At 39.2% G+C, this 25,954-nt stretch overlaps 1 protein-coding gene across 4 annotated transcripts in view; it reads left to right on the forward strand.

The window, feature by feature from the left end:
- Positions 1-25,954, forward strand: part of LOC128518903 (NACHT, LRR and PYD domains-containing protein 12-like) — a 72,199-nt gene that overhangs the window by 10,834 nt on the left and 35,411 nt on the right. For 3 of the 4 annotated variants that reach the window (XM_053492268.1, XM_053492270.1, XM_053492271.1), the window contains 5 exons: positions 7,697-7,813; positions 11,834-11,887; positions 12,079-13,863; positions 17,216-17,389; positions 19,572-19,745. In XM_053492268.1, coding sequence (XP_053348243.1) covers positions 7,697-7,813; positions 11,834-11,887; positions 12,079-13,863; positions 17,216-17,389; positions 19,572-19,745 — 2,304 coding nt within the window. The remainder of the gene's footprint in view (positions 1-7,696; positions 7,814-11,833; positions 11,888-12,078; positions 13,864-17,215; positions 17,390-19,571; positions 19,746-25,954) is intronic. The other variant, XM_053492269.1, reaches the window with a different exon arrangement.

The following is a 25,954-nucleotide window of genomic DNA, read 5'->3' on the forward strand; positions in this document are numbered from 1 at the left end:
GCGTTTTGTAAGACCAGCATAATTTTAAAATAAAATTTGATAAATGAGCGAGGTCTTGATATACAAGTACATTGGTATGTATACGCTTTTGTCCACCGGGCGTCATGTCATTACAACTGAGCCAATTGGTCTTCTGTCTATCTCATGGTGTGAGATGAGATTGTGGGTAATTGTCAAAATGACAGCGACCAAAATAAATCAGACACATTTCAAAGTCATTTGTAAAATGACGGCCAGGTGGCGCAAAGTGACATTTTCATTTTTTGCAATTAAATTATATTATATTCTTAAATATAATTAGAGCTTAAGTCATAAAAAAGCCATAACAGTATGTTGTATTGAAGAAGTACTACAGTGATGCACTACTTTATACAACAAACATGAAAAATCTGAACCAATCAAGTTCACTAGCTAAGAATTTTATTTGTACAAAGAATGAAGTTATTTCTCTGTTTGTATCTGTTCATTGATATTATATAAAAAATTACATTTAAAGACATCAAACTTTAAAATATAGAAATAACTGAAAAAAATAGACTTTCAGAATAGAACATTACAATAATTAAAAAAATACACTCTAAAAGAAATGCTGTGCTGTTTCTGTAAACACATTGTTGGATTGTTTATGCTGGGTCAAATTTCTGGGTTATTTCGGGTATTTAAACACATTGTTTGTTTGCTCATGCTGGGTCAAATGTGATGTAGTAAGTCATTTAAAATGAACACCTGGTTGGTTATTTTGACCCAACAACTGGTTTATTGTTTATTCTCTGTTTTCTCCAAACCGCAGCCTGCTAAATATTACTCTTATTGTGTCACAAAGTGTAGATTTAAGCTGTTTAGGCAAGATTGCATGTGTGAACAGTTTAAACTGCCACCAGTTATTAAATATAGTGTCTATTTAAAAGAATTTACGTTTTGAGCTCTAGGAAATCCACCCGTGCTCTGTTCTCATGTACCCCGCCCAACACAGCCTTATCTCAGAAAAAAATTCTGAAAACTACCGCTGGCTGTAATGTCTCTGTAGTGGTTAAAACACCCCATGTATTTTTTTTGCCATTCTTTGGTATAATACGGTTATAATATATCGCAGCTGTGTGACGCATCCTATACTCTGCGTTTCAGACTCTTTGGTGGAGGCTGTTGGTGTTTGTTTTAAAGGTTGTTTTGTTGTAAGGGTCCTCCACTAGAGGTCACTGTTTTTATTTTGAAGTTTTTGTTGGCCGACTCAGTTTCCCAGCAGGCACCTCGGTCAGGTGATGCAGTGCACACCTGGACCGAGGTAGCCATCAATCAATCTATAAATAGCTGTTTAGACTGGGAAACTGGGTCGAGCATTTTTGGTAACACCGCTGTCATTTGTGTGGGCTTTTTGTTTTGTTATCTGTTTAGTTTGTACTTTGATTTTAGTTGTGTTGACTAGGGTTCTCTTATTGGCAATGTTTCTGTGTATGTTTGTGTGTCTGTGTTAGTGGAGCTGATTCAGTCCTGTCCTCCTGTGTTCTTGTGTGTTTAGCTAGAGTCAGGTAAGTAGGTAGGTGTGTGTTTGGCTAGGAGCGTGTTTAGCTAAGATCTCTGTTGTGTTACAGTAACTAGCATGCTTCTAGCCATAGCCCCTCTGTGTCTCTAGCTGTCCTGTGTTTCCTACCTCCCTGGTGTCCCAGTGCGCCCAGCCTTAGAGGGACGCTTTTTAGTGCCGCCTCGCTTAGTGTCAGAGTGCCGCCTCTCCTAGCTTTGGAGTGCCGCCTAGCTTGTCAGTGCCGCCTCGCTTAGCCTGGGGGTGCCGCCCCGCCTAGCCACTGGGTACCTCCGTCTGTGTTTCTGTGCCCTAATTCCCTAGTGTGTGTTAAGCTATTAGGTAAGTGTAGCTTAGTGCATGTTGGGGCTAAAGACATGCTTAGCTAGGTGTATGTGTAGCTAACTGCCATGGTTAAGCATTGCTTAACCATGTTTAGCTAAAAGCCATGCCTAGCTGATTGCCATGTCTTTAGCCCTCGTCCCGTCCCTCTCTTGGTCTCTCGTCTCTAGTCTTTACGTGTGTGTCCCCCGTTCCTCTCTAGTGTCCCCCGTTCCTCTCTAGTGTCCCCCGTTCCTCTCTAGTGTCCCCCGTTCCTCTCTAGTGTCCCCCGTTCCTCTCTAGTGTCCCCCGTTCCTCTCTAGTGTCCCCCGTTCCTCTCTAGTGTCCCCCGTTCCTCTCTAGTGTCCCGTTTCAGCTCCACGCCTCGTTTGTGTCCTGTTAGGTGTTTGTCCCCCTGCCTGTGTCTCGCCACAGGGCGTGTTGCGTGTCTCCCCCTGCCTGTGTCTTGCCAGTGAGCCCCTGTTAGCACAAAGTTAAGTATGGTTTGAGTTTGTTTGTTCCTTTGTTTGTCTCTTTATTTCTACTTTGTTTAACCTTTATTAAAAGACTCTTTTTTTTTTTTTTTTTTTTTTTTTTTGTTAAAACCACCCCTCTGCCTCTATGCCTGCTCCTTCCGCCCACGGCGTTCAACATCTAGTCTACACCCCGATCATGACATTTGTTTTCGATACTAAATACACAAAGCAGTGTCTTCCAACCTTGGAGTTTCTCCAGCATACTGTATATCACATTGAAGGACGAGTCCTTATCTGTTAAATTTTTGAGGACAGTTTTTTCAGCCGACATTTAATTAATGTTTTTAAAAGTTTTCTTGTTCTCTTCTTGATGTTATTTTAAAATAAATGAAATAGTAATCGTTAAAATAGTAAAATCGTTTAATGGTTTAAATAGTTAAAATAAATAGATAAATTATCTATGTTTGATGTCATGTGGGCATAAGATTTGTATAAAAAAACTAAATATAAAGTGGCAGCTGACACGCCTAAAAATAGATGCAGGATTATTTTTTATAGTCTAAATAAAAAGGCTTTTCTAAACGTGGGCTATTGTTTACTTACAATATTTGTTAATTTAATTTAAATGAGGTTTAGGCTCGGGATGTCGAGTCGGCATCGTATGTTACGGGACGGGGGTGAGGGCTTAATATGAGACATATGTCTCATATGAGACATTTTGTTTTGATATGACAAAAACAAAACCTTAGCACATCAGACAGGAGCAGACAAACAAGAGTTAAACAATGAGCAAAACATAACATGACCTAAACATAACCAAGGGCTAAAGTAAACCGGAGCTAAACTAACAATGGTGAAACTAAACAGGACGCTGAACAAGACCTAAACAAGGCAAGGTGCTGACTAAAACTGGGAGATTAAACAGGGCTAGGAGATTTAACTTAAAGAGCAAACACAAAAACTAACATGGCTAGGATGTAACTATAAATAACTAAACAGAACATAAGCTAAACTAAACAAGGAGTTAAACCAAGCAGAGAGCTATGCATACGGAGCTAAACATGTCAATGGATTAAGGAAGACTAGGTACTAGGGAGAACCAGTAGCTAAAGAAGACTAGGAGCTAAACAGTAATCAAACTAAACTGCATGTAAACTAGACAGCATTTAAACTAAACAGGGAAAACCACAGACCAGAAAACAAGGAGAACTGCATGACACAGAGCTAAGGTATTCACAGAGATAATTCAACTAGGTAACTTTAACAAATGCACGACAAGGGGAAACTAAAGACAAGACTATTTATCACCAACATAATTAGTCCCTTCTAATTCTCTGCCTCGGTTCAGGTGAGGGCTCCAATCACCTGACCGAGGTACACATTGGGAAATTGAGTTCAAAACTAAACAAAGGAAACACAAAATGGCATCTCTGCGCCTGGCGCCCTCTGCTGGCGTACCGTGACATCGTAATCCTCCTCTTTAATTTCCTACATAGTTTAATCAGTGCTCAACCTCATGCAGAAAGTTTTCCACAGCGTGGAGGAATTTTGTTGTACTAAATAATATTTATGTAGTGTGACCACGGCCTCTTATTTCTATTTATTCTAAGTTGTTGTTGTTTTAGTGTTACTGTGTGTGCTTCACAATATCAGACAACATTCAAATGCAAATAATTTACCCTTTCCCATTAACATATTTCAGCTGATCACACCAATACGTTCACTTTAAGACCCTCTTGGATCTGAGACCTTTCTAAGATTTGTTTAAATTTCAAATCTTCTGGACTCTAAAATTAATCAATTTTTAATCCCTGGAATAGAAGAAATTAAGGCATTTCTTTATCATAATATGCATTGTATTGTTTTTTAATCACTCTATACATGAAAATTGTCTTTGGTATTTTGATAAAATATTTAGATTTTATATTTTATAAAAAATGAATATTTTTTTCCATTTGTTAAATAGCATTAAAAGCATGAGTTATGTATAGAGTGATTAAAAAACAATACAACGCTGTTATGATAAGGAGACTTTCCATCTCATCCATTTCAGTGGTTAAAAAATGGTAACAATGTCATTTTCGAAATCTGCAGAAGCGCAGTGGTCCACCGGTGACCCTTTCTCTGAATACGCCATTTTCACAGGGCTGGGTCTAAGAAATACACATCTCAGTTTACAATATGAATCTGCGGTCCTGGTTTAGGTTCAGTATTTAGTGCGTACCATTTGTTCGATTTGCATATCTTTTATGTTACAACTATATTATAACACTCAGAAAGACTTTATATTTGGGGTAAAGTGACTGATGTGCCTAACTCTTTTCAGCAAAGTCTCGGTTTCACTAAATAATCCATGACTTTGCATGAATCTGTAAGACCTATTGACACCTGGATCAGGTGACACCACACACACACACACACACTTAACAAACTTAGATCACAGAAAGCAGACCACACGTCATCAGCACATCCTCTCAAACAGTGCACCAATGAGCATTGACTTACATCTGAACAATGTTGTTTATAAAAATCAATGATCAATAGCTCATGACACATACATTTAAACAGTTTATTTATACAGATGTACCTGTTTTACATGGAAGTTAACAGGCTTGTCACTGAACGATTTACCCTGACAAAAAGCTGTATAAGAACAGTGGCAGCTGGCACACCTAATTATAAAAGTATTATTTTATAATCTAAATAAAAATGCTTTTCTAAATGTGGGCTATTGTTGTTTACTTGGGATATTTGTTAACTTAATTTAAATAAGGTTTGGGCTCCGGAATGTTTATTTTCTTCTTTAATCTTTTACATAGTCTAATCAGTGCTTAACCGCACACATAAAGTTTTCCAGCACGCACCAGTAGAAGACTCATTATTATAAATGCATAGGGGAAACTAAAGGATACTGACTCTAACCATTTTAATTATTTATTGATAAATTAGTGATTTCTTTGGTTTCGGCTGTAGTGATGAAGGTAATCATGTCATCTCGTCATCTCTGCAGCAGTAGATGCGCCTATACTTCATGTTTTATACGAATTACATCTCATTTGTAATTCCATTAGTTTATATAAAATTTCACTTTCTATAAGTATATATCTTTCACGTCTGTGAGGCAAGTATCCTCAGAGTTTAGATAAATTTTTTGACGCACTCAAGTTTACCAAAACCAATACAGAATAGTGCTGTATCCTTATTTGCTTTCATTATTTTACAAAATTATAATTTTTTGTCATCATTGTGAGTGCACTTGAAAAATAGAGTCTTATAAAGGCTACAGTATGTAGCTTATGTAGTTTTATTATATAGTTTTTGCACATTAATTTGACAATAACTGTGGCATTCCTATTTTTTCTGATGCACACCCAGAGTCTGTTTTCTGGCTACGCTAGTGTTACACATAATAAAATCTAAAGGCTAGATATAAAGGTATAAATTTACTTTGCTTAAATTTAATCCAAATTAAAAATGCCTATATTTAATTTAAATGCTTAATTTGTACTGTAATTTAAGTACTGTGATTGTAAATTAGTTTAATGTTTTACTTGTATTTCATAAGGTTTTGCCAGCGGTGGTACAGCGTAACAAGGGTTCTACTGGGATGTAAAAATGTAATTTGTTAAAATGTTTTATTTATTTAAGAAAATGATGATCACAACAGCCTACTGCATGTCATTCTCATAATAACACGAAAGCACAAGTGTTGCTAAATCACATCAATATCTGCTGACGCAGTAGCACATCCTGACACTGTTTGAATTTTATGGTCATTTAGTTTCATTTATCTTGGTTAATAAATCTACTACAAATTTAAAGAACACAAAATATAAGATGACACAAAACCATACACTGTCGTGAAAATTAATTGAAGACTCAGGCTTTGGTTTCAGAAGATAACGACTTTATTAGCTGTTCAACAAAGCCGGGAGGGTTTCCACACCAATCTCTCGACTGCTTTCTTTTTAAATACTCTCCTATACAATGGAGCTTATTTAGTATACAGTGATGTTACAGCAACAGCTGGGTTTTCTTAAATTCCCCCGTCCTATGTATATCTCAAATTCCTGTGCAAGCACGTTCCAGGTGGCCTTATATGGTCAGTTTTGCACATAAGATTCCCCATTCTATGTATAGCTCAAATTCCTAGCCAAGTACATCTCAGATCTACTACAGAATGTCGATTATATCTCGATGGAGTACCTCTTGTTTCTTAAAAGTAAGTAAAATCACATAAAACCAAGTAAAAATTGCTCCCATAACATGCGTAGATTTTCTAATTACACATAATAAAATCTAAAGGCTCACTGTGTTAACGTTTACTTTGCTTAAATTCAATCCTAAAATATTTAGGTTCTAAATTAAATTAATCTTATTAATCTTATAAATCCTGTAATTTTAGTACTGTGATTATGAATTCGTTTAACTACAATGTTTCACTTGACTTCATCCACTACTACATGCAGCTCTAAAGGAGTGCGGCTCATTAATCCTTGAGAGAAAGAACTAAGGCCTGAGGCGTCAGTCTATAGTTATATAACGCCACTCAGTGGTAAAAGCCAGCAATCACATAAACCCAAATGCTGTTGTCGCGAAACGCAACGGTAAAACCCCAATGTTCCGTTTGAGTACCATCTGTATAATAATATTTACTATAACATTGTCACCACATGGGTGTGCGTATGCGTAAAGAATTTTTAAATTTGTGGCCAACTGTAGTGACAGTTCTTTAGTAACAGCCTGTGTGAAGAAAAAAACAGTGCAGTGCAGGAGATGAAACTGTTTAACAACAATGCAACATTTCTGTGAAATCCCCAAAAGGAGGCAAAAGCAAGTGTTATTAGTGAGGTGAGTTCATTGTTAAAGTCACACAAAAAAAAGAAGATTCTAGTAACCAGACGTGGTGTGTGTGTGTGTGTGTGTGTGTGTGTGTGTGTGTGTGTGTGTGCGCGTGTGTGTTTGTGTGTGCAGTAGCCCCCCCTGCTTCTGCTTCTTCATGATTCGGTTAATTTGATTTATTTTTACTTTATATTTTGTATAAATTATTTTTAAATAAATATTTTGGCCTGTGAAATGAATCATCAGAATTTCCGTAAATTCCTACGGGAAAATATGCTTTGATATTTGAGTGATTTGATATACAAGGTTTCCAAGGTTTGACTGTATGTGTAACCTACTTTGAATAAACTGTAGTAACACCCTCTAGGACAGTCCCTTTGATGCGTCCCTAATCACATTTTTGTTTTGTTAACCAGTGCGGTAATTGACATTTGTACCTCAGTTTTATGAACTAAAAAGCAGATATACAAGATGCCTTTCCACTAAGAACTGAGAGGTGTAAGAAGCACATACTGACCTTTATGTTTATAATGTTGTTTAGTCTAACCCAGAGGAAGAGACCAAACTCACCAGTATTTACCAGTGTCTCCATGAGGAGTGATGTGTCTATGGATCCTCCTATCAAATTCAAAAATGAAGAGCATTCATCTGGACACAGGTAACACATTTATTCCATTTCAAAGGAAAACTCTTCGATAAACATTAAGCTAAGTCCAAAGTTACAGGCAAAAATGTTGATTTACCTGGAAATGTTTAAAAAGTGAAAACAGAACAAGCAACAGAGAAACTAACATACATGACAGGACTATGTTTAAATACTTACTTAAGTAACAATAGCCTAATTTGTTTCAGACAGATCAATGAGAACTAATTAAGATCAGATCATATGCCAGCCATTAATGTTTTTAGAGAAGCAAAATGTGTGTTGTTGTAGTTGGAAGCAGGTGAGTCAATGATGTGGTGGACATTATGAACATTTTCATCCTCCTCCTGTTCATGGGTAACAGGGCTAACCCAGAGAGCACAATGCTGAAGGGCCAACGCTGGGCCAAAGGTAGGGCATACGTTTGGCCAGTGTTGTCATCAGTGTTTGGCCCGAAGTTATTTTGTCCAATGGCCCAATGTTTGCTTATTGGTGGGGCCAAAGATAGGTTGGCCCAACGTTGGCACAATGTTGGTTTAGTAGATAACGGCAAAGTTAGAAATTAAATTAGACTCTTTTCATAATCGCCAATAATAAGGAATTTATATCTCCAGAAATTTATTTATTAACTGTATTTGTGATAAAATGATTACAAACTAAGAAAATATATGTAAACATTATGATGATAAACTACAAAATAAACACCTAGTACAACCACTTTTTCTCTCGGCAAGTTGGATGAAAATAAATGCATACAAACAAAATACCCATTGCCTTGGACTGTCTGTTTTATCAGATGGCTCCGCATCTTTCTCCTTATCGATCACCTCAGTATTTCACCATAAGTTTGCTCACTGCAGCTCAGCTGTTCATTATAATAATCATCATCATCCTCGTCAATATTACAGCATCTTTGGAGAACTGTGACTAGTCTGTGTAAATACATCAATAATTTGAGCATTGTACAATGTACTTTAAAATATGTTTTTCAAAATATTCCTTTTCACCCAGCAAAATGATGAGAAAAACAAACTTTTTCCATATTTGGCTCAACTTCGTTCCAGTTTACAGCACACATTCTTTTTAGATGAAACAAAATAAAAAACACAGAAATTCAAACAGTAAATAATGTAGCATAGTTGTCAAATTATATGTTTTACATGCCGACTATCTTAGTACATATATTTAATAACTGCATAAACAGACAAAAATGCAGTGCTCTAAAGCAAAACAATATGTACTGTATATGGCAACAATCACTATAGTTCTAACCTCACTATGGCTTTGTATGCTGCCGTATTCACTGGCAACAGGTCGATTAGCCTAGCATAATAGTGCATAGCTAAACACCTTTCTCACCACATTACAGCAAAACTACTAACTGCATGCTTTTCATGTTACCACGTATACCATATACATATTATTATTTTCCCAGTGGCTGTGCTGCTTGGTCTGCTTCTTTCTCTTTCTTGCAAAAAACTGTTAGCCCGGCCTCGCCTCCGAGTGTGCCTTAGCCCGGCCTCGCCTCCGAGTGTGCCTTAGCCACGCCTCGCCTCCGAGTGTGCCTTAGCCCCGCCTCGCCTCCGAGTGTGCCTTAGCCCCGCCTCGCCTCCGAGTGTGCCTTAGCCCCGCCTCGCCTCCGAGTGTGCCTTAGCCCCGCCTCGCCTCCGAGTGTGCCTTAGCCACGCCTCGCCTCCGAGTGTGCCTTAGCCACGCCTCGCCTCCGAGTGTGCCTTAGCCCAGCCTCGCCTCCGAGTGTGCCTTAGCCCCGCCTCGCCTCCGAGTGTGCCTTAGCCCCGCCTCGCCTCTGAGTGTGCCTTAGCCCAGCTTCGCCTCCGAGTGTCTAGCCTCCGAGTTTCTGTGTCCCGATCCCTAGTGTTGTGGTAGCTAGATGTATGTTTAGCTATAAGGTAAGTGTAGCTAATTGTATGTTTAGCTAACTGCCATGGTTAGCTAATGACCATGTTTAGCTTATTGTCATGTGTAGCTGATTGCCATGTCTTTAGCCTTAGTCCTGTCTCGTGTCTCTCGTCTTGTCCCCGTTTTTTGCTCCATGCTTAGCTAGAGCCTATGTTTCATCCTCAAGCATGTGTCTAAACATAGTGCTTACATTTTGTGTAACGGGTATTAAAGCCTGTGTTTAGTCCTTAAGCCTGTGTCTCAACATAGTGCTTATATTTTGTGTATGAGTCTGTGTCTTGTCAGTTAAGCATGTATTTCAACCTGGTGGACAGAAATTTGCTTGCCCTACGCGAGGACAAGTCTTCGAGTGTCCCTTAGCCTAGCCTTTGTGTTTCTGTGTCCCGAGTCCCTAGTGTTGTGGTAGCTATTTGGTAAGTGTAGCTAGTTGTATATTTAGCTGTTTGGTAAGCGTAGCTACTGTAGTTGTATGTTTAGCTGTTTGGTAAGCGTAGCTAGTTGTATGTTTAGCTGTTTGGTAAGCGTAGCTAGTTGTATGTTTAGCTGTTTGGTAAGTGTAGCTAGTTGGTTTGTTTAGCTGATTGCCATGTCTTTAGCCTTAGTCCTGTCTCGTGTCTCTCGTCTTGTCCCCGTTTTCAGCTCCATGCTTACCTAGAGCCTGTGTTTTGTCCTTAAGCATGTGTCTCAACATAGTGCTTACATTTTCTGTATTAGTCTGTGTCTTGACAGTTAAGCATGTATTTCAGTATAGTGCATATGTTTTGTGTCTGGTCCTCTAGCCTGGGTATTGGTCAGTTATGGGATGTATAGTTTGAGTGTTCGTTTCTTTGTTTTGTTTCTTTGTGATTCCTGTTTTGTGTTATATCTGGAATAAAGACTCTTTTGTTTAAAAACACCTCTCTGCGCCTATGCCTGTCCTTTTCTGCCCACGGCATTAACAACAGCCATTACCACCCAATCATGACAATCACCTAGGAGAAAAATATCAAATTCTATTGGGTGTGATTTACAAACAACCCAAAATTACTGACTTCTTGTTAGACAGACCACAGGATATGAATAGTAAAAGTAGTTCACCTTAAGAAGATCTAAATGTGTACCAAGTTTTACATGTATGTGTTCAACTATATATGACCTATGCAGAAAAATCTATTGTGATTTTGCCAATCAGACATCCTATTGGCAGCAGATTATTATTAGTGCGTGGGCCCTAATGAAGTAAAAACCCTAAAGGAAAAGGTGTGTCCAAACATTTGAGTGTTATTGTGTCATTTTATGGTAACAAAGGTTTTTCAAGAAAGGCTATCTACCTCATTGTATTGTTTGGTTAAAAAATAAGTAGTTTAGAACCAAGCAGTTGCTCATATTTTATATTGGCAAGGAAACGGATAACACTGGTATTTGATGCTGTTTTATTTGAAAATCCCACTGTGCTCTTCTTTATTGGCACTGTGTAGCAACATGAAATATGACTAACAAATAATGCCCCCTCCCCCCCAATGAGCCCTGTCATGATAAAGTTGCAGTCCACCTTTGGCAAGATCCTCTGGCTTTATTGTTTACTCATACTTTTTCACAGTTTGCAGTTCACCCACACCAATTGGTTCTTCTACCTGCTACCATTCCAATCAGCGCCACCAAGTCCCTAATTGCCTTTCCTATCTACTCTACAAATGCTTTAGTTACTCTTCATTTACAGTTATATACTGTACAGTATGTGTGATTAGCAAGGATTGAGTTTGATACTGTTTGACATTTTGATTTTTTAAGGAAATTTTTATCGCCTGGACTTTATTTCACCTTTTCTTGATCTACACTTAATGTAATAAAAGTGCATCTTTGGTTCAATCACAGTGCAAAAGCAAACATGCTACTTTGACAGGTAACTTTTTTTGGAATCTCTTCATGCTAATAAGAAATGACACACTAAATAAAAGCATGGGTGTGTTGTACAGTTGGATTAATATACTCTGATAAAGAGACCAGACTTTCCAGTATCCAACAGTGGGTCCAACTGTGTTTCTGGGCAAGCCTGAGTCAGCAATTCTTGTTACAAAAAGTGCTGTACTTTTGTACTTCTGACAGTACTGTACTTAACTTTGAATTTTCCTACAGTGTCCTGCAGGAGGCAGAAAACAGGAAGCAACAGACATTAATCCCAAATGCAGGGTGAGCTTATAACATGATCATAACACGGGCATGCTGGTAAAATATCAAACTTCTCTTTACTCATCATCTAATGCCTATTTGTACAGGAATATAATTTTCTTTTAATCCTAAACCATAGATTTAACTGAAAGAAGGGTTAATGTGTAAATGTCTTACATGACCATGGTTTGTCCCCACGTCCCATAATACAGGTATGAATCTAATGGAAATTACATTCAGGAAAAATGCAAGTTAACTCTGATAAAGAAGTTTCAGCATGTAAATGAGGTGATAACAAACCAGGAAAACCCAACACTTCTCAGTGAGATCTACACAGAGCTCTACATTACAGAAGGAGACAGTGGACAAGTCAATAATGAACATGAGGTGAGACAGATTGAGGCAGCATCCAGGAGAGCAGCAACTGAGGAAACACCAATTAAATGCAGTGAGATCTTTAAACCCTTATCTGAAGAAGACAAACCCATCAGGAGCGTTCTGACAAAGGGAGTCGCTGGCATTGGAAAAACAGTCTCTGTGCAGAAATTCATTCTAGACTGGGCTGAAGGGAAAACAAATCAGGATGTTCAACTTATATTTCCACTTCCTTTCAGAGAGCTTAATTTGATGAAGGACCAAAACCTGAGTCTGATGGAGCTCCTTCACTTCTTTTTAAAGGAGATAAAAGGAACAATTATTTCCAGCTTGGACAAAGTTCTGTTTGTTTGTGATGGTTTGGATGAGTGTCGTTTCTCTCTGGATTTCCAGAACACAGATAGATTGTGTGATGTAAATGAATCAGCATCAGTGCCTGCGCTACTGATAAACCTAATCAAAGGGAATCTGCTTCCCTCTGCTCTTATCTGGATCACCTCCAGACCAGCAGCAGCTGATCAAATCCCCACAGAGTGTGTCGACCGAGTCACAGAGGTACGAGGTTTCAATGACCCACAGAAGGAGGAGTACTTCAGGAAGAGGATCAGTGATCAGAGCCTGGCCAATAACATTATCACACACCTGAAGTCATTAAGAAGCCTCTACATCATGTGCCACATCCCAGTCTTCTGCTGGATTTCAGCCACTGTTCTAGAGAGAATGTTGGGTGAAGCAGAGAGTGGAGAGTTCCCCAAGACTCTGACGCAAATGTACACACACTTCCTCATAATTCAGATAAACATTATAAAGAAAAAGTACCCAAAGGGCAGAGACACAGATAAAGAAATTGTTCTGAAACTGGGTAAACTGGCTTTTCATCAGCTGATAAAAGGCAACCTGATTTTCTATGAGAAAGACCTGAAGGAGTGTGGCATTGATGTGACAGAAGCATCAGTGTATACAGGTGTGTGTACACAGATCTTTAGAGAGGAGTTTGGGTTATACGAGAATAAAGTGTATTGCTTTGTTCATCTAAGCATTCAGGAACACCTTGCAGCTTTGTATGTGCACCTAACCTTTAAGGTCAAAAAGGGGAAAGAAATTAAAAAGAAAATATGGCAGTTATTTCGATTGAAATCTCAATCTCAGATCTCAGATTTATACAAGAGTGCTGTAGATCAGGCTTTACAGAATGACAAAGGACATCTGGATCTTTACATTCGCTTTCTTTTGGGTCTTTCACTGGAGTCAAATCAGATACTTATACAATCCATAGTGAGACATACAGGACAAAGCTCACATAGTACTCAGGAAATAGTTTATTACATCAAAGAGAAGATCAGATCAAATCCCTCAGCAGAGAAATCCATCAATCTGTTCCACTGTCTGAATGAACTAGATGATCTTTCTCTAGTTGAGGAAATCCAACACTACGTGCAAGCTGGAAATTTACCACAAAGTGAACTTTCTTCTTTTCAGTGGTCAGCTGTGGTGTTTGTTTTACTGACATCAGCACATGAAGAAGATGTATTTGTCCTTAATAGATATACCAACAAACACCATTCATCAGATCAGGTTCTTCAAAAGCTCCTGCCTGTGATTGCAGCATCTAGAAAAGCTCAGTAAGTATTCCTTTGTATAAATGACTATTAAAACATTTAAAATGCAGCAACTTTGTCAGACCTCATAGAATGAGCACTCAGCATAAGACATATTTTATAATAACTTTACTCTTTTGTGTCATTTGTCCATTCAGCTTTTAGGATTAGTATGGTCATGCACTGATGTCTTAATATCATACTGTAGATGCAGATCAACAAGAAGCAGGGTTACTTCTAGTGAACCATAATGATTGTTTTAATATTATGATAAACCCCGAGTATATTATTCATCTTACACCACGGCATTAAAGCTGCATTACTGTGAAATTTGTTATAAAAAAAAGAAATATATATTTTTTTCAAATACCTACAATGCCTTGCAAAAGTATTCATACCCCTTAAACATTTTCACATTTTGTAATTTTACAATCACAAACGTGAATATATATTATATTGGGATTTTATGTAATACACCAACACAAAGTGACACATAATTGTAATGTGGATGGAATAATTTTTTTTTTACAAATAAAAATCTAAAATGTGTCGTGCATTTGTATTCAGTCCCCCTGAGTCAATACTTTGTAAAACCACCTTTTGCTGCACTTACAGCTGCAAGTCGTTTTGAGGATGGTTTTAGTTTTGCACAGAGACAGCTTTGCACATCTAGGAGGTGGAATTTTTGCCTATTCTTCTTACTCACTCACTCACTTACTCATTCAACCTTATTTGTAAAGCACTTTAACAACAAAAATGCCTCAAAGTGCTTTAAATAAATAATAAAATAATATACAAAGACATAAATAAAATTACATCACACACATTTCTAATCCAAACACAATATATACAATCAACATCTCATGCTGGTCTAAACGTCAAAGAAAACATATGAATTTAATATGGGACTTGAACACCCTCAGTGATGTGGCCTCACGAATAGTCCAGGACAGGTCATTTCACAATTTGTTTGCCGCCATAGAAAACGCTGATCACCCCTGAGCTTGCTCCTGTTTTTTGGTACAGTCAGCAAGGGTTTATTTGATGATCTGAAAGACCGGGGTGGGGCATAGGGCTGAAGCAGGTATGGGAGGTAGGGCGGGGAAAGGCCATATAAACATTTAAATGTGACCAAAGGAAATTTTATAAATAATTTGGTAAAGGGAAACCAGAAATGGAGAGATATGTTCTTTTTTACGCTTAGATGTTAAGAGCCAAGCAGCAGAGTTTTGGACCAGCTGTAGTTGATGTAATGCTGCCTGAGAAACCCCAAAATACAAAGCATTAGAGTAATTGAGGTGAGTGGTAATAAAGGCATGGATGGCTTTTTCAAAATGCCTAATTGACAAAACAGGCTTAACTTTTGCCAAGTGCCTTAATTTGAAAGAAACTGGACCAAACCACAGCACTGATCTGTTTATTAAATTTACATCCAAGGACGAGAATAACACCTTAATTTGACGCTGTGGGTTTAACATACTGCTCCAAGGCTCCAAAATCCTGAGGTGGAGCTCTACCCCTGGTACCAGAAACAAACACCAAAACCTCAGTCTTTATTCATTAAAATAAAAAATAAAAAAATTGACCATGCCTTTGTCTTCTAGAAAGTTTAACAGAGTCTTGATAGAGTAGCCTTTCTTCTGTTTTAACAGGAGATAAATCTGTCTATCATCTACATAGCAGTCAAAGGAGATGGCATGTTTTCTCAGGATATAGCCGATTGGCAACAAATACGATGAGAAATTAAGGGGCCAAAAGATAGAACCCTGTGGGACCCCATATTTCAGAGGAGCTAATGAGGACTCAAGATCTCCAAGGTTAACAGAAAATGTCCTATCAATAAGATAGGACCTAAACCAGTATAGAGCTGCCCCCCTAATTCCCACCCAGTGTTCTAAGTGTGACAGAAGGATGTCATGATCTACTGTATCAAAGGCAGCTATTAAATCAAGGACCAGAAAAATAAAAGAATCACCATAATCGGTAATACAATTAATGTCATTTAAGACCCTTAACAGAGCTGTTTCAGTAATTTGAAGAGCCTTAAAAGCCCTAAAAGACCTCTAGAATTCCATGCTTACTAAGGTAACTTATTAGCTGTGTATATACTACCTTCTCCAGAATCTGAGACAGAAATGGTAGCTTGGAGATTAATCTGTAATTAGAAAACACATATGGATCAAGATTAGGTTTCTTTAACAAAGGTTGCAAAACTGCATGTTTAAAATGTATGGGTACAACCCCAGATCCCAAGTTGCTATTTATAATATTTCCAAACTATATGACCTAGAGCCACCTCATTAAAAAGGTGAAGGAATGGGATCAGCAGAAGAATGTGCAGGCTTCATAATATTAATAATCTTTGGCAGAAAAAAAGAGAAATGGCCTCAAACTGGTTAAAAACAGCAGAGCTAGAAAAGGAGAAATATTTGGTTTTTGCAGCTTTTACGGTTTTCTGATAAAGATGCTAACTATCTCTCAACACAATAAAAGACTTGCAATTTGTCGTCTTTCCATTTTCATTCCATTTTGCAACACTCATGTCTGACAGCACGAGTCTCATCGTTTAACCAGGGTTTGGATTTACCTTCAGGGCACCTGATTTTTAATAGCTCCACAGAGTCCAGGGCAGCCTTACAGGTGGAATGGAACCGGGATGCTAGTGCCTCAGTGTTAGAGCCAGCAACAGTGTACTCCTAGATGTCATCATCAGAGCTGTGGTTGATTGCATCAGGGAACTGAGCGGCGGTGGAGGAGTTAAACAAGCGACAGTGCCGTACAAGCGCACAAGGTTTAACATCAATATCCGGTAGAAGAGCGTCAAACAAAACGGACATACAGTATGATCAGAAAATACTGCTTCATGGACTTTGGAAATAGATAATCCGTGAGATAAAACAAGATCAAGGGTGTGCCCCTGCAACTCTGTGGGACCAGACACTGACTGTCCAAATCCAAACGAATCGATTAGGCTTACAAAATTGTAATGGTGGTCCCTCTACTCTTAAAACTCTAGATTCTGTATACCACAGTTTTTTAAAAAATAAATTATTTTATAATTACAATTTTTTTATCTATTTTAAGCTTCAGCCTCGACATGTTCCTGTGAATGTGGTGTTACTATAGAAACAATAACACACTGAACTGCATTAATATAAAGCTATGATATGAGAAGGTGACTGAATACATTTAACAGAAGTGTGCTACAAATTACTCTGATCCACATTTACTAAGCATTACACAATAAATGATGCAGAATTTTTAACCACTTTTATTGATTATTATTCATTAATGTTTTTGTATTTCCAGTATTAAAGAGAACTTGATTCATATTTTCCACTCTAATTGCAACTTAAAATTCTGTTCTTTCCTTTAGATTTAATTACTGTGGTCTTAATGATATAGCATGTGAGGCTCTGGCCTCAGTGCTCAGCTCCGAATCCTCAAGGTTGAAAGAAGTGGATCTATCTTGGAATAAACTTGAAGACACAGGAGTGAAGCGTCTTTCTGCTGGACTGGAGAATTGTCACTGTAAAGTGGAGACACTGTGGTAAGATCATATATATATATATATATATATATATATATATATATATATATATATCCTAATTATTTATTACAATCCGAATCAGCTTCATTACCCAAGTCTGTGCAACATACAAGGAATTTGATTTGAATGCAATGAATATAGTTAAAGAAAGTTTTATGTACAGTATTGGGTTGTTTTGTGATTTTATAATGATATCAGTTAGTGATAGTTTTGGCACTGTACTGTGGGCAGGTGCTAAAAGCTGCTGGAAAAGGAAATCCGCATTTCCATAAAGTTTGTCAGCAGACAGAAGCATGAAGTGCTCAAAAATTTCCTGGTAGATGCCTGTGTTGACCCTGAACTTGATAAAACACAGTGGACCAACACTAGAAGATTAAAGGACCACCCCGTTCAATTGTGGAAACTTTACACTGGACTTGAAGCAACTTGGATTCTTTGCCTCTCCATTCATCATCCAGACTCTGGGACCTTGATTTCCAAATGAAATGCAAAATTTACTTTCATCTGGAAAAAGGACATTGGACCACTGTTCAACAGTCCAGTCCAGAGTGGCTTGATACTAGGAATGCAATAGTTGTAGCCCGTTTCCTGAAGACTTCAATACAGCACTCTTAGAACTGCCAGCCCTTTCAGACATGACCATCTATGACAGACTATGTCAGTGAAAATTTTTTGGACAACCAAGTCAGCAGTCTTGCTGTACTGAACTAGACCAAGAGATACACAGTATTTATAGTGTACAGTATGTATAGTAATTTTCTGAAACTCAAAATAAAATTCTAACCTTGATTTGCTGGCATAATTCGTTCCGGAAGCATGCTCATATATCAAAAATTAAAGCAAATTTCCACCATAAGAAATAATGAAAACTCAAATTATTTGTTTCACAACATAAAAAAAATACAAATATGGAGTATATAATAATGACTTTATTATAAAGTAATATAAGGTAAAAATTAAGCAAATTAGCCTGCAACCTTAACCTTAGAAAAAAGTTTAAATAAATCCAGACAGATAAGTGTTTCCGTTAGTGTTTGTGTAAAATAAACACATACACAGCGCATGCGCGCGTAAACACACACACATACACAACACGTGCACGCACGCGGGAACTACTGTGCGGGACGACATTTACTCACTCACACACACACGCACACATACTAACGGAAACACTGTTTTATCTGGAAAATAAACAAGAAACCTCTCTAATGACACGAGTGTGTGCACTAACTAACAGAATCACTGCTGTAAAATAAAAATAAAACAAATTATTCTGCACTTTACCTTTGAAAAGAGTCGCGACAGAGTCAGTGCAGTCTGAGAGAGAAAGAGAGAGAAAGAGAGAGAGCTTTTGCTATACGTACGTGAACATGTGTGTTATAATAAGGATAACTTTCTCACACACACATACAGAAACAAGCACAAATGAAAAGATACTTTAGGCTCACACACAGTGTTATAGTACACAGTATGTGCACGGATGTTGACCATACAAGTGAGAGACGCACACTAAGACTGAGCAGGGGAGACGATTACCCACAATTCCGCAGCATAAGAAAGAGAAAAATCATTGGTTCTGTTGTGATCATGTGATGCTCGGCACCAAACAAGAAGCGCATCTGTGCCACATGATACTCGACGATACTTGGTACTTGTAAATCAAGGCACGCTCGTTTTTTAAACAAAAATTTCTTCACCAATTTTGCTCGTCTTGCAGAAAGCTAGAAAAACCGTGTTACTTGCAATCCGATGTTCCACTGTATTTGGATTTTTAAAAATCATCTAAATTTACATGTAGTAAATTTACGATAACAGTTTCACTTTTTTTATTACAAAAATTACTTTTCCACAATATTCTAATTTTAAAGTGCACTGTATATATAATTTAACAATATTCCAGAAAAATATAAATTTGCATTTATCTTTGACATTTATTAATATACATTTTTTATAAATAATATCCATCATATTATTTGATGAGTTGATATCTAAATGAATTAAAATGACCTTACACATTTTTAAATAATTGGAGTAAAGATTATTCAATGTTTTTATATTTACTTTCAACTACAATAAAAATGTCTTAGTTATTGCTCTTATATAATAAAAAATAGAGTTATTCTAAACTGATCTGTATGTCCTGTGATAAGAGAATGAAAAGTGTTTTGTTGACTTTTTGCAGGTTGTGCGATTGTGATATTACAGATGAAGGCTGTATTGCTCTGTCTTCAGCGCTGAGCTCAAACCCTTCACATCTGACAGAACTGGATTTGTCTTGGAATAAACTTCGAGACTCAGGAGTGAAGCGTCTGTCAGTTGTACTGAAGAATCCTCATTGCAAAGTGAAGACACTGAGGTAAATGTTTATCACAAAAAAATCAATCAAAGAAATATTAATGTCAAGTTTGTAGGTTACTTAAGTATTTCTTTGAAGAAGTTTGCAATGGCAATGAATTTGTGGAAATATTTTTTGTATTCTCACACTTTTTTTTCTACAACCACACCTGGTCACGTGGCTCATATACAGACTCATATACTGTAGGTCTCTTCAGTGTCAAAGAGCATTAAATTGGTTATTGTTCCACTAGAGCAAACGTGGTTAATACCACTGAAATTGACATGTTGAAATTGTGTCCTGACTGTTGGTGTCACGTTTCCATCACTAACTGTCGTGATTTTGCCTTTTCTTTCCGGCTGTCATACTCTTTCACACGCCCCGCCCATTTTACACACCGCCAAGTCATTCACAACTAATTTGTCCCAGCATTTAAGGAAGCACAGAGCATGGTCTCGTTGACAGATTATTGCATACCTTCAGAGCCCAGTTTTCTTGCGTTTCCTTTTGTGTAAGTTTTTTTTTGTTTTCAACCTCGCTTGTTCTCGGTTTTTGCTTCTAGTCTATCGTTTTTAGATCTCGTTCGCGATTTGTTACACGGCTGGTTTTGACCTTTCGCTTCGTTTCACGGTTACGTCTCGGCTTGCTCTCCTTTCGGATTTTTCGTTTCGCTGACTGACTCATTGGCTTTGAAATCTCGCACTGGCTCACGACAACGTCTCTGCCTGCTTCTCTTTAAATCACGCACCTCAAACTGATTTTACTGGTTTTTTACTGTTGCAGCAGCTCTGAAATATGTCATTAGGATTTTCCCCTCGAAATATGGATGTGATCGACTGCCACCTCCCTTGTTCAAGTTTGCGTCTAAACCACGCCCCTTTGGTGCTGTAATCTGCACTTAGGTCCTGCACCTCTAGCTCCTGCATCTTTTTGCCGTGCCTGACAGAATACTCTGGCCATGATGGATACAGCAGATTTAAATAGGCTCAGAACAGCATTGAAGAGCCAGGGTGTTATGCTGGGCTCACACCAGCAAGACCTCCAGAACATCGAACAAACGTTCATGACCATTACAGATCCCCTTGCTGCTCTTTCATCACAAATTCAGCACCTCCAGGCAGCTCCTCCAGCACAGCCCCCACCACTGTTCCAGCTGCAGCTTTCTTCCCTGTGCAGCACTATAAACCCCGTCTACCGGCCCACCCTTCTATGATGGCGATCCTGGTACCTGCCAGTCCTTCTTGTCCCAATGTTCCCTGGTTTTAGAGCTACAAGCTTCGTCCTTTCCTACTGAGCGCTCCAAGGTGGTGTACATTATCACCTTGCTCTCAGGTAGGGCCCGAAAATGGGGTACCGCCCTTTGGGACATTTAAGCCCCATGCTGCGGGGACTTTAGGTCACCACTGAAATGCGGAGGGTGTTTGACCGTTTCTCCACCGGGCAAGAGGCAGCTGTTAAAATCCTCAACCTACGACAAGGATCTCGTTCCACATATGACTACACCATTGAGTTTCGTACTTTGGCGGCCTCCAGTGGCTGGGATGAGCATGCTGTTTAATGTCTTTATTAATGGTCTGGCAGAATCTGTAAAGGATGAATTAGCTTTCCTTGAGTTACCTTCTGGTTTCTAAGAAGTAATGGACTTGACTGGTTGTGTCGACAGCCGCCTTCATCTTAGACATTGGGAAAGGGGCCGCACATTTAGTGAGTGCAGCTCACCCTTCCTTCCGGAACCTGCTCCCGAGCTCATGCAAGTAGATCGCATCTGTATCTCTCCAGACGAGCACCTACGTCAAAGCAGGGAGAGAGCCTGCTTCTATTGTTTTTAAGCAGGCCACTTTTGGAAGACCTGTCCGCTAAAAGGCAAGGCCACCTAGTGAGATTAAGGGGCAGAAACAGGACACTGCCCAGAAGGGGGCCAAAAACAGAACACTGACTCAACCACTCACTCCTGCCTTCCTGTCCTAGTGACCGTTAACAACAGGACTCACACGGTATGGGCCCTCATTGACTCGGGAGCTGACCAGAACCTGATCTGCCCCCGCACAGTAGATGACCTTAAGATCTCATCCATTTCTCTAGAGCGTCCTCTACCTGTTCAAGCTCTGAAAGGTAACAGCCTCAACCCTATCACTCAACGCACTCTTCCCAACAGTTTAAGAATTTCTGGCAACCACACAGAGTCCATCTCATTTCTCATCATGTGCAGATCCCACACCCCAATTGTTCTTGGGTGCCCCTGGCTAGTGCAACATAACCCTTATGTAGACTGGGTCCGTAACATGATCCAAGGCTGGAATCCATCTTATCTGTCCTCATGCCTTGCCTCTGCATCCATTAAGCCTCCTTTTACTACCGATAAAGGGGAGTTCCCTGATCTCACCAATGTACCCCTGGAGTATGCTGACCTCCGAGAGGTCTTCAGTAAGTCTCGTGCCACCTCCCTGCAACCACATCGACCCTATGATGGTGCCATTAATCTTTTTTCAGGCACAGCCCCCCCAAAGAGGTGTCTCTACTCCCTCTCTCCCCCGGAAAGAGAGGCCATGAACCAATACATCTCAGAATCACTAGCAGTTAGAATCATCCGACCTTCTTTTTTACTGGCAGGCGCAGGATTCTTCTTCATTGAAAAAAAAGACAAGTCTTTACGGCCCTGCATCGATTGGGGACTTAACGTGATCATAAATAAAAAAAATTATTCCCTTCCCCTTATGACCATGGCTTTTGAGCTATTGCAGGTAGCCGTGTCTACCTGCAATACCTCAAAAACTTGACCTCCGAAACTCCTATCACCTCGTCAGGATACGGGAAGGGGATGAGAGGAAAACTGCATTTAACACTCCTATGGGTCACTACAAATATCTGATGGTACCTTTTGGGCTAACTAATGCGCCTGCAGTTTTCCAAGCTCTGATAAATGATGTTCTAAGGGACTTTCTGAACGTGTTCGTGTTTGTCTACCTTGATGACATTTTAAATCTTTTCTCACTCCCTGGATGAACACATCACCCATGTCTGCCAGGTATTACAGAGGCTGCTGGAAAACAAACTGTTTGTCCAGAAATCCTCTTCGTTTTTGGGGTTTGTGATTTCTCCCTCCAAGATCCAGATGGAGCCCTTTCAAAGTTAAGGCGGTTACTGACTGGCCCATGCCTCTTTCTGGGTGAGAACTTCAATGCTTCTTGGGGTTTGCCAATTTTTACCGCAGGTTCATAAAGAATTATAGCACAGTGGCTGCTCCCCTTACAGCACTTACCTCCTCAAAACCACCCTTTCAGTGGAACACAAGGGCAGAGGAGTCCTTTATGAACCTCAAACGGAGATTCACTCCGGCACTTATTCTTACAATCCCAGACCCCTCCCTCAAATTCACCATTGAGGTAGACGCTTCTGAAACAGGGGCTAGAGCTATCGTTTCTCAGAGAAGCCCCAAAGACAACAAGTTGCATCCCTGTTCCTTTTTCTCTTGTCGATTCGCTCCTGCTAACGGAACTATGACATTGGCGACTGAAAGCTACTAGCTATCAAACTAGCCCTTGAGGAGTGGAGACATTGGTTGGAGGGGGCCCAGCATCCTTTTCTGGTTTGAACTGACCCCAGAAACCTGAAATACTTAAAATCTGCCAAAAGATTAAATGCCCGTCAAGCCCGCTCTCTATTTTTCTTAAGGTTCAAGTGTTTGGCTCCATGGACTCCCTGTTGACATTGACTCTGACAGGGGACCCCAGTTCTCTGCACACTTTTGGAAGGCCTTTTGTACACTCATCAGTGCTATGCCTAGTCTTGTCTTCCCACTTCATCTACTGGAATGTCTCCCTTTCAGTGCTGTTTGGGCTATCAACCACCCCTGTTTCCTTCTCAAGAAGAAGTAGCGGTCCCTTCGGCACAGAGTTTTGTGCGGCGCTGCAAGAGGACTTGGCAGAGAGCTCGGTCCCAACTCTTAAAGTCAGTACAAGCCTTTAAACTACAAGTGCTCGACTGCCCCAAGATACAAGGTCGGCGATAGAGTCATGCTTGCCACACGGGACATTCCCATCAAAACCATCTCACGTAAACTATCCCCTAGTTTCTTTGGCCCATTTACCGTCACTAAGGTTATCAACCCTTTCTCTGTCAGGTTACGCCTGCCTTTCACTATGCACAGGATAAATCCTACCTTCCTCATCTCCCAAATCAAGCGCGTGGTTACCAACCCTCTATGTCCACCCACCCGCCCACCTCCTCCTACCTGTTTCATTGATGGTGGCAAAGTATTCACAGTCTGTCAACTTCTTAAGTCCCGCCGCAGAGGGAGGGGCATCCAGTATCTGGTAGACTGAGAGGGCTACTACCCTGAGGAAAGAAGCTGGGTGCCTGCCAGATTTATTCTAGACCCCAAATTAATATCAGATTTTAATAAACGTTTCCCTGAGGCACCTTGCCCAAATGCCCAGAGGCGTTTGTAACGGGAGGGGTACTGTCACGTTTACATCACTAACCGCCGTCATTTCTCCTTTTTTCTCATGCTGTCATGTCTTCTCCCTCACGTGCTCATGGTTTCCTTTAGTCTGTCATGCTTTTTCACATGCCCCGCCCATTTTACACACCGGCATCTCATTCTAGTCTATCGTTTTTGGATCTGGTTTTGACCTTTCGCTTTGGTTCACGGTTATGTCTCTACTCGCTCTCCTTTCTGATTTTTCACTTCGCTGACTAATTCATTGGCTTTAAACTCTTGCACTGGCTTACGGCAATGTCTCTACTCACTCCTTTTTAAATCACGCACTGCAGACTGATTTTACAGGCTTTTTGAATTGTTGCACCGGCTCTGAAATACGTCATTAGGATTTTTCCCCCAAAACACGGAAGTGCTTGACTGCCGGAGTGCCACACCTCCCTCGTTCAAGTTTGCATCTGAACCACGCCCCTTTTGGGGCTGTAATCTGCACTTGGGTCATGCACCTCTATCTCTTGTCATCTTTCTGCCTGACAGTTGGTAAAAGGATGGTATGCTAAATTTAATCTTATGGAAATTACCAATTTTTCACTGGAGGCGACCTCTGGCCTTTAGTGTCCACAGGAAAAATCTCTGTAATCTCTGTGAGGCTTGTACAGATCTGGCCATTAAAAACGCATGTTTCAAGAAAAGGGATCCTGCGACCTGCCACGGCTGCACGCGGCAAGCTCTGAAGTATTGTGTGTCTACTGAAGCCGAAAATGTGTTATCTCTCAATGGGTTATTGCCCATTGACAGCAAGCGACAGAGCTCATAAACGTGTTGAGCTCAAACTGTAAATACTGTTATGTATTTGTTTTTCATTTTCTTCTCTCCTTCAATGATGATACTTCTTTGACTACACTTTCTCCATTCAGTATTATTATTATTAGTAGTAGTGGTAGTAGTGCTGCGAATTTATTATTGTTATTATTCTTATTATTATTGTAATACACCCGCGCATGTGTGCATAAAGATGACAAAGATATATATGTTAGCCTAAAACATTATTGTTTTATTGTGTTTATGCGCTTTAAATATACACTAAACAATAAACACTGCCTTGTGCAAAGTGAAAGTGAGTTGCGTGTGTGGTTTTTTGATTAACGCTGAACCCAAATAGCAAAAGAACATAATGATAATAATCAAAAGAATAATAATCATCGTGATTTTAGCTGTTTATGTCCAGCATTGAATTATTATTTAATTATTAATAATTATAATTGCTCACATTGCACGCACTTTCACTTAAAAAAATGCAGTGTTTAATCAGCAGTTTAATATGTCGCTCCTCTTTATGATTGATAAATATTATGACTGAACCAAAGCTGCTCGTGTCAGCTCATATCTGGAGCATTTTTATCAAAAAGGGAGATAAAAAGTTAAAGTGTGTACCAACAACATAGCACAATGCATGTGTGTGAATGGCAAATGAATGCAAATTTCTTTGTTTTTGTTTACTGATTTTTTTTTCTACATTCTACAACAATACTGGGGATTTCAAAACTATAAAATACATATGGAATTACACTGTAGAAATATGACCTAGGGTTTACCTAAAAAAATTATGGCAACAAAGTGACACCTAACATATTTAAAAGGGTCATACAGGCCTACATGCACTTTTTTAAGCTGTTTGGACTGAACTGTGTGTTAGGAGAGTGCGTACACAACCACTCTACGATGATAAAGAGCCTCCCAGTGATTTTCTTTTCATTTATTACAATAACATGCCCCTTCAGAAATCAGGCCA

Source organism: Clarias gariepinus, chromosome 3 (genome assembly GCF_024256425.1).
Source record: "Clarias gariepinus isolate MV-2021 ecotype Netherlands chromosome 3, CGAR_prim_01v2, whole genome shotgun sequence".
NCBI lineage: Eukaryota > Metazoa > Chordata > Actinopteri > Siluriformes > Clariidae > Clarias > Clarias gariepinus.